At 44.1% G+C, this 10029-nt stretch overlaps 1 protein-coding gene across 1 annotated transcript in view; it reads left to right on the plus strand.

Moving 5' to 3' along the window:
• The window catches only part of tmem59l (transmembrane protein 59-like), a 9909-nt gene extending 1742 nt beyond the window's left edge, over positions 1-8167 (plus strand). Inside the window, exons 3-8 of the mRNA XM_005727078.2 lie at positions 296-390; positions 520-672; positions 4585-4690; positions 4788-4902; positions 5362-5479; positions 6439-8167. Coding sequence (XP_005727135.1) covers positions 296-390; positions 520-672; positions 4585-4690; positions 4788-4902; positions 5362-5479; positions 6439-6597 — 746 coding nt within the window. The 3' untranslated portion in view covers positions 6598-8167. The remainder of the gene's footprint in view (positions 1-295; positions 391-519; positions 673-4584; positions 4691-4787; positions 4903-5361; positions 5480-6438) is intronic.
• Positions 8168-10029: the final 1862 nt, after the last annotated feature.

Here is a 10029-nt window from a genome sequence, read left to right on the forward strand (position 1 = left end):
TTTTGTCAGGGTGGGGGGTTTCAGGCTGTTCTCCCTGTTTGAACTGCGGTATTGAAAATCAATGATGTGATTTGCTGTCCAGACAGCAGATACCCCGGTTCCTCCTGCTTCAGTAACAGCATTGTGTCCGTTCTTTCTGCCCTCACCTGTTTTATTTCTTCTCTGCTGACTTCCCTTTTGTGCTCATTCTTTCTTTTCTCGCTCCTTCATCTGCGCTGTCAACCTGCTTTTGCTCTTTTCCTTTTTTATATATTCTGTCATACTTCACTACTGCGCCCTCTCTCTCTCTCTACAGCATGCCAGGAGGCATACATTAAGCTGCTGGAGCAGGAGGCCTGCAGCACCGGCTGTGCCAGCCAGCCTTCCGAACCCGAGATCAAGAGAAGGAAGGTGAGAAAGAGCACTTTGCGCTCAATAGGTGCACCCAGACACACACAACTTATAGGTGTCGGTTTAAACTTGGCACAAGTGTGTACACAGGAGACCACCCTCACTGCCGTCCTGCTCTTTCTCCTGCAGCTGAAGGCCATGACTCTCCGCCCAAAGCCGCCCTCTGTGATGGAGGCCGTGTCCAGCTGGTGCAATGACATTGTCAGCTCCGCCCAGAGTTTCATTTCCTCCACCTGGACCTTCTACCTGCAGGCTGACGACGGCAAGGTTGTGGTTTTCCAGGTAGGACCAGCTGGCACTGGGAGACGGGGAACACCATAGAGCAGGGATGTCAAACTCATTTTACACTGCGGGCCACATACAGCTTTGATATGTTAGCCGAACCAGTGAAACTCCAATTTCTGTCAGTGTAAACAAGTTTAACTCCACAGTGAGATACCTTAATGTAAGACAGAGAAGCAATTTCATCAGAAATGCTGACGACTCTCAAGGCTTAAACTGTAAAGACGTAAATGTGTTTAATATGTAATTTAATTACCTCGGTGCATTGTGAGTGGCCACAGGGGGAGCTCTTCATCAGCAGGAGAAGCTGTAAACTTGTGAAAACACCAAAATTTATGTCTTTTCACATAAATTCACAAAGCCAACCAATTAGGCCAGATTGATGTCTTCGCTGGGTCGATTCAGGCCCCCGGACCTGATGTTGGACACCCCTTCCATAAGCTGTATATAAAAGAATGATGTAAGGAGATAACTGCAGGTTGGATCTGACTGCAGTAGCAATGCAGGAAAATGTTCACTGAGGTCATTGATCCCACGGCAGCCACACGCGTCATCACTGGCTGGCTGTTAGGAACGTTTGTTTTACTTTTCAGTTATGCCCTGAATGTGTCACCTGTAAATAAAAACAGCAGTGTGAGCATTCACGCCGCTTTTCTTACCCCGCATTCAAAATGAAGACAAACCACCAAAAAGATGGAATCCTGTTTTTTGCTTCGGTCAGATCTTCAGTCTGTTCTACAAATTTCACACCACGTGACTGGAAAGACAGAATATTTTAATTTGCATGTACACAGTATCTGCACAGTATATTCAGGATATATTCGTTCATGCAGGGTCTGTTGCCTACCGGTGTTGGAAAAATATAAAATGACTACTTACTGCGATTTTACGCCTCATATGTTTTTAATTGGAGGTTAAGGCAAGCCAGCGAGCCCTTATAGATTACTGGATGAGCTCATCTCTGCTTCCTTCCCGTTAGAACTGTGAAATGTATCCTCTGGTATACACTGTGTACAGCCTGGGCCACAGCTCATTTTAGAGTCAGTGCATCTGTGAAGGTTGAGTGAACAAGGGCACACAGCGGGGTGGAGGAAAGGTGGCTGAATTCAGAGAGCTGGGTGGGTTTTTTTTCCCCCTCACTGCACTTTAATTGTTTATAAATTTCCTTTTAAATGATGTCACTTCCCCTCGCTGCCATGCATATTTGATGACCAGCTGTTGAGCTCACCTCACGATGGAAACTCACTGCAAGATTAAACAGAACAGACTACGCCGAAGAACAGTGAAAAAGTGAAAGTGCTGCTTCCGCTGTGGTGCTGATGCAGACTTTTCTGCATTGACAGCTGAGGTCATGTGTGTCTGGTGACCTTGGCTGACTTGGAAAAAACCTCTCTATTATCCATCGCCGTGCGTCTTTAGATGCAGAGTGGAAAAAAGATTCAGCATTTGTCGCGTTTTCTGTTTTTGAAAAGAGTAAATTCAGATGTTAGTGTATCTTTTTTTGTTAAAGCCAACACAGTAAACCACCTCTACATTAAAGCTAAAATAAGATTGGATCTGTTTAACCACCGACTGCCCAGACAGATCCTCCATAATCAAAAACCATCTCTCCCAAGTGTTTTCCCGTTTGTATAAGTGACTTCAATGGCAGTTAAAGCTACATAATTAAAGGCTTCTGTGGGAAATGATAGTATTTATGCACTCTAACGCATACACACAAAGGCTTCTGTGTAACACAGAGCTGTCTGTTATGCTGAAATTCGTTATTAGGTATAAAAATGTGTGTGCACGCTGGGCTGTAATTCTCAACCTCATATATGGCGATGGAGCAAGCGCAGAATATGAAATTACCGACATTTCTTTTGGACTCGGTGATGGATGTTTGCTCTTTATGGCAGCGACACGCAGACTGGAGCAGCAGGGGGAAACCAGCAGGCTCCGAGAGGCAGTGAGAAAACTATCAGGCCTGTGTTTAGTGGGCAGCTGGCGAACCGCCACCAACTCGACAGATTGACTCCCCGAGTGTTGAAACAACAGAAAAAGTCGGGCTAAGGATCGGGACAGCAGAGAGGAGGGGGGAATAAACCGCTGTTGCCTGAAATAAAAATGGCATGGCTGTCCATTACAGGCTGACTGTATACAGAGAGCTTTGCCTGACACCATGCTGCGAGGATAATAATATGAGCAAGCATCATAAAAACAAGCAGGCGGCTCACAGGAACCAGACAGTATACGATTCTCAGTTATTCCTACTGAAAGGAAAAACAAACTTGTAATTTTAAAGAAAGACTTGCAAAGCAGACTTCTTTATCCCTTCTCAACACCACCTTGTTGTTTTGACAGTTCAGCCCTCGATGAGGTGGCGGGAGAAGAGCGTTTGAAACAAAGTGGATCGATTAAGCGCCTCTTCCAGCTGAGCCGTGGTTTTTATTAACAAACAAATTGAACTCTGTGTGCGGTGAATAAATACTGACATAAACACGGACACAAGCGACACGTGTGCTGGATGCAGAGCTGCTGCAGGGAGCGAGGGTGTGGATGACAATCACAGTTTAACTTGGATCCCTTCTTGATGTTGATTGATCAGGACTGTGAGATGGAATGGGGGGGGGTGTACACATTTTTTTCCTTCGAAAGGGTAGCACGATAGTCCCCCCCGTATGCATATGTTAGTGCATGTTTCCTGCATAGGCACGGTGAAATGCTCTTGGCCACAGAACAGGAAGGCTCGAAATCTGAGGTACACCCTGGACAGGGGACGATAAACAGCCACACACGCTCTCAGATCCACAGCTACGACCAGTTTATCTGACAAACACGTCGTGGAGGACACCCCCACAAGCGAAACGAGAACATGCGTGGAAGAGGGAGTGTTCGCCCCGGGCACCAAACAGGCTAGGACCGCCACTGAAAATGAATGAGAATAAACTCAGTTTCCAGAGTGACTTGCAGCGCGTCAGCAGTCCTTTGCTGCTCTGGTCATGTGACTGAAATCACTCACTAAGTTAGCAGATCACTCATTTCCAAAACAAAGTAAAGAATAAAGTGAAAATGATCCTCGATTAGTGTCCGACACAGCAAGAAGTTTCAGATCCCGTCGAGTGTCCGAATGGATGAATAATGGGGAAGAAGACACTCCACGGGGATGTGTTGTGCTGTTAGTAGGCCTGTGAGAGTGTGCTGTTGCTGAGGCCAGCAATAGTATCGTTACAACAGACTACAGCTGCTGTTAGAGTGGAGGGAGGGTCAGCAGTAGGGAGGCAAAATCCTCTTTTAATGAGTTCTCCAGGGGAACCGAAAACATCGCGCACGTAATGAAACACACAACAGTGCAAATGGCAACAACAGGCTGGGTTTAAAAAGATGTTTTTCAGAGATGGTGTCCCACTAAAAGGAGCTTTAGTGAACTTATTTTAGTGTCTGCGAGAAAAGGAAACTGAGCATGCTTGAAAAAACGAATTCTAATGACGGCGTTGGTTTCACATGACGTTAAATGCTGAAGTACGAACAAATGAACTTTTACTGAACAGAGGAGAAAGATTCAGAGTCCGGAAAGACTCTGTCGTTATACTGAGAAACTCACGGGGAGCGTTTGTAGACCGTACCCTCACAGACGGCTCTTAAAGGGCTAAAATGTCCTTGAATACAAGTTTGAATCATCCTTCCAGCTCCAGGGCTGTCTGTGGGTAAGAATCTCAAATCTTTGTATGAAGGAGAGAAAAGAGAAGCAGGTGTTTTGTGTCCAAAGTCAGAATTTCCGCAAAGATTAACTGAATGTTAAAGGTTTTCACTATAATCGTGACCTTAAGGTGACGTAGGATCACCTGGATGCCTTCTGTGGGGTTTCTATGTGTTTGCTCTGACTTTTCTCATCGCTTAGGAGCTCCTCTGATGCTGTTTTCCTCTCCTCAGAGCCAGCCAGAGATGGAGTACTCTCTGCCCGAGCTGCAGGCTCCTCGATCCAGCGTGGCAGACAAACCCTGGCCTCAGGTCCACTCTCACACCCAGAGGCCCCACGGTTAGACCAAAATGCTCCGCACATCCATGCTTCTGCAATATCCCACCATTTGTTGTTTCAGCTAGAACTGATGTCCACTTTTTTAACTGTGTGTCAGGTACGAGGGGACACGGGGAGAAGGGAACTCCCAAAGCTCCAGCGAAAGGGAAACACGCCGTCCAGCACCCGGAGGACCTCGCATCTGAGCACGACTTCCTCGGCTGCATGTCCAGGTGACACTGTGGAAAATCACCAATTAAATGATTTAAGCAGGGCGTTTATCATAAATTTAAATTGCCTTCACACAAGCGCTCCTTGGAGCCTGCATGAAAATGAACCTAAAGACACTTGAAACCTTTGGCAGTGGACACATTTAACTCCCTGACCTTACACTGACGTCCTAACTGACAAAGACAGCTGAACAGATGAAGTTCATCCTGTTTGCAAAACTCATAAAACGCCATTTAGAACCACAGAGAATCAAATAAAGTGATTCTTTCACTAAACGAGTTACAACATACAGAAAAATACCTCTCTGATTCTTTGACTTTGAACTTTAATTGCATTAACGAGATGCTATTTAAGTCTATGCAACATCTGCAGCGCATTTATGTATAATTTGGCGATCTTCTCGGTCTTTCTGGCCCACCTCATTCTCACGCCCTCCCCTGCTCCCCCGCTTCCTTCTGCAGACGTTCAGGCCTTCCACGGTGGATTTTAGCCGCTTGTCTCTTCCTGTCTATCATGGTCATGCTGTGGCTCAGCTGTGCCAGCCTCGTTACCGCACCGGAGCAGCACATCAAGACACAGGTAACCATTTGGAAAAGAAATGACTCAACATTAAATCATGAATTCACCTGCTCTGCCTGGGTGGGCAGTGCACCTGTGTTTTCTAATCTCGGAGCTCCTTAAGGACACCTTTAAAGTAACACAAACCAAACAACAGCCCACTTCTGTCTGAGTCTGGATTTCATTCCAGGAAGGCGGCATAAACATTGCTTTGATATCTGATTCTTATCAGCATTTCCCATCCACAGCAGCTAGCATGTCTTCTCCCGGTCTTCCCTTTCTGCTCATCCAATCCGTTAGTCGTTAGTGAGGCGCACTTCATCTGCAGCCTGTCACAGCCTTAAAACATGCTACCAGGCTGCAGCTGGATCATCACACGCATGCTTTGTGCACTCCGGTGTCTCACTTTGCTTTGTTACTGAACATATCTCAGCCACACATACAAGTTTTATTTGATTTATTTATCTGTTGATAGTTTACACAAGTTGTAATTATGAGTAAATAAAAGCTGCTGTGTATGCAAACATGCTGTGAATGCACTGGAGGACGTACATCGTGAGGAGTTCTTCAGTCTTCTCAGAAAGCTTTAAAGAAAAGGGAATGTTTCAAACATTAGATAATCGCAGCATTACCAACTTAGACTTTGAAGAATTTTTATATATTTGACTGTGATAAACTGGGAATACACAGATGTGTGTTTGTCAGGTCTCACATTTTTGTCCTGGATCCTCAAAACGCCTGCGGTAAAAATCCATGAAAAACAAAGCAAAACAGGATACAGGTAGAAATCTCCTCTTTCCATCGCTGAAGCTGTCGGCTACTGTCAAACCTCAGACGTGTGCCTTCTCTTCCCTTTAGAAAAAGGAGCTTTTAAATCACAGCAGTACACAAACGCTTTCCTAGAACTGTCAGTTTATCCACGCCATATGGTATTATGTGCCTTTAAAAAAAAAATAAAAAAATTCTTTGTATCTTTTTAGCTGAGTATCAACGGAGATAAAGAGTTTCTGGAAAACGCCCACAAGGTCAACCCGTACCACCTGAGTCCCGTCATCGCCGTCACCGTAAAGCAATCGGAGGAGAGCCAGGAAGCCGGGCCGCTGCCGGTGAAGGTCGACTTGAACAAAACGTGCGTTTAGGATGGAGAGCGGCTGTCTCGCTTCAGCGGGTGACTAAACTCTGAGGCTCGTCAGAGAAGAGGGGTGGGGTGAAAGAAACACATTACGATGCTTACTCCATCAGCAGAATTTTAAAGAAACATATTCTTAAGAGCATGGCACCCTCCATCTTTTAAAGTGATCTCACACAAACATCTAGCTCGTGTCAGTCAGTTGGGTTTTTTTCTGTGTCAGCTCCACCTGTCATGCATTTCAATACTTTGTACAATCCAGGTTTCGTCAAGCGAGGTCGTTCCCTAATGGTTAGACCGCTCATTGCTTATTGATGAGTCTCGTCTCCGAGCCACGCGCGAGACAAGCAGAGAGGACAGACCGCAGCCGAGAGCGCTCGTGTCATTCGTCAAGTGTGGACAAGAAGACAAGCGCGGAGCTTCATCTTAGATTCAATTTCCCTCGTTCTCAGAGAGTTTGGATTAATTAGTGGCTTGCTCACAGCAAAGAGGGAGAAACAGCTCTGAGAGGAAAGGAAGATGAATGAAAGGTGAGCGAAACACTCTGAGAGTAATCCCTCGCAGTTTATGATCCGTTTACTCAGTCAGCACCGTGATCTGTGCAGAAATAGCCTCGAAATTGAGATTCGCGTCTCGACAGCGTGAAACGGTTCTCAGGTGAGTGACCCTCAGAGGTAGAAAAACAGCACGTCGGCCTCAGTCCCGTGTGTTTTCTGGATCTTTGTCTTTTCACACAGCTCGAATTAAATCTTAAACCGGACGCCGTCTTTAAAAATGAGCAAAAATCGACCTTAATTTATTTTCTCCTCGTTATATTCCGAGTCATCAAAGTGAGTTACCCGTTAGTGTTTTTGCAGTACCATGTACAGTTCAGTCATCATGCAAATGTAATTAGTCTGTATGTAAAATACTGTAACATCAGCTAGAGAGAGACACACACAAAGACAGATCACACCTGTTGCTATATTATTAATAATGCTATTGTTATTATTATGATGATAATTATTCTGTTAATGCTCTTCTATCACTTCAAGACTTCATAGCTGTTATATGTGCTTTCTAATAGCTGACTATTTTGTATGTCCTAGGAGCACATACTGATGGATTCCCTCTGTAACAGTGTGTAATGCAAAGCTTTTAACACAGACCTTTGTTATTGAGCACAGTCGCAGTCTTAGAAAAGATTTTCTGTTTTCCTCTCAGTGCTTTAGATGTCCTGTAGCGCTCTCTTTTAATCCAGGCTATGTAGACAAAAAAGCGTGCATGCAAGTGATTCTTTGATAGTTTATCTTAACCGCTCGCCACTACGGCACAACTCTACTGTAGACTTGTGATTTTTTGTGTTCATATTACTGTAAACCTTGAATAGAATGCGTAATAACGAATGACAATATCCTCATGATATACAGGAAGGACTCTTAATAATAATTTTTTAAAAAGCCATCCGATCGATATCTGTGCCGGAGGTATGCCGCAAGGAACGTGAAGATGGATTTCAAACTGTATTGTTTCCTTTTTACTGGTCTGTTAATTTTCAATGAAACGATACAACATGATAAAATAAAGTGTTTTCATGGTAAGCGTGATTTTTTTCATTCCTATAGAAAACCTCAGACAAAGCGCGCACTCGTGCGTGCTTGTGTCAGCGTGTGTGTGAAGCTCGTAAAGACAGAAATAATATCAGGCTTAACGGTAGCATGGAGAGCAGAAGATTAATGGCAAATGGTCCGGTACTTATATAACGCTACACTGAAATCACATTCATACAGTGCTTTATTCTAAGCCTTTAAGCACTTTCTAACCGTGACGCCGCACACGCAGTCCAGTGGGTGCTCTGGGGACCATTAGGGCTTCAACGTGCAGACTGGAGGAGCCGGGGATCGAACCACCAACTGTCCAACCTCCTCTAACTTCCGAGCCACAGCCGGACACACTACACAGATTATTTCAGAAGCACCCAAACACAGTAAATGAGCACATGAACGTCACTCACATGTGTCGCTGCTGAACATGTCCCCCAGCCTGAACAGAGCGGGTCCCATGGTGCGGGCGAAAAGGTCATCAGGCTGAAATGTTGTTATTCACTTTTATACGGCCAAGACAGGCAGCCCATCTGAATTCATTATTCAGTCACACTAATAACATTTTTAAATAAGCTTTAAAATGCTTAAAGCTTATTTAGCTTATAAGCTAAATTAATCTAGTAAATAATTTGTTTTCAGTTTCCAACAAACAGGAAAATTAATTGACTAATCATTTTGCTATTTTGTCATTAGTTTGTTTAATATCAAATAATTATTTTTGAAATGTATATATTTTTAATAGTGTATAATATCATAAGAGGCGATAACAACTATGTTAAATTATGACTTTTAAATTTTTCTTGTATTATTTAAAAATGTTAGTTTGTTTTGTTTTTTACTGTGAGCCCATTCTCAGCCACAGTGTGTAAAAACCACACTCACCATACAGCAGTCATTATTTCCACCTGCCTAATATTGCTGCCTCCACTAGTCTCCAGCTGTGGTGCTGTGGTGTCAGCTGTGAGGTGAAGCCTCCGTGGATCCAACTTGTTTGTCCAGCACATCCCACAGATGCTCGACTGGACTGAATGTGAAGGATGTCAACACCTCAAAGTCGATGTTGTGCTCCTCAATCAATCCGGAACCATTTTTGCTTTCAGTGTATTATCCTGCCAAAAGAGACCACAGCCATCGGGGAGCACCGTTTCCATGAAAGTTTGAGCGATAGCAGCCCATCTACCAGGTAGGACCACCCGGGCCGTCCTTCGCTCCAGTGAGCCTTGGCCGCCCATGACCCTGTCTCTGGGTCGCCGCTGTTCTTTCCTTGGACCTTTTAATAGACACTGACCGCTGCAGACCGAGAACACCCCACAAGACACCATACTGTCAAACTCACTCAAATCCTCACACTCGCCTATTTTCCCTGCTTCGAACATCAGCTCTGAAGACAAAATGTTCACTTGCTCCCTGATGTGCCCCGCCCACTCACAGATGAAGAGATAATCCACGTTATCCACTTCACCCGTCAGTGGTCGTAATGTTATTCAGCTAATAAAAGTGACAACAATGAACCAGGACACCCCACCTGGCTGATACTCACTCACACAACTTCTCTTAAATAAACATTCATTTCAGCTCTATAATAGCCTTCGAAACGATGTTTACACCATTAACCTTTTTATTAATCATCTGCAACACTTTATGAAAATATGTTGCAATTTTAAGCCACCAGACACTGTTCATTCATAGTTTTTATAATCAGTCATTTCCTTATTTGCTGTTAAAGAACACAAAGTTAGACAACTTTATTAATTATTGTCATTGTAAAGCATCCTATTGTTGGGAGATAGATAGATAGATAGATAGATAGATAGATAGATAGATAGATAGATAGATAGATAGATAGATAGATAGATAGA

This window comes from Pundamilia nyererei, unplaced genomic scaffold, assembly GCF_000239375.1.
Source record: "Pundamilia nyererei isolate P.nyererei 1_Seehausen unplaced genomic scaffold, PunNye1.0 scaffold00023, whole genome shotgun sequence".
In the NCBI taxonomy this organism is placed as follows: Eukaryota; Metazoa; Chordata; class Actinopteri; order Cichliformes; family Cichlidae; genus Pundamilia; species Pundamilia nyererei.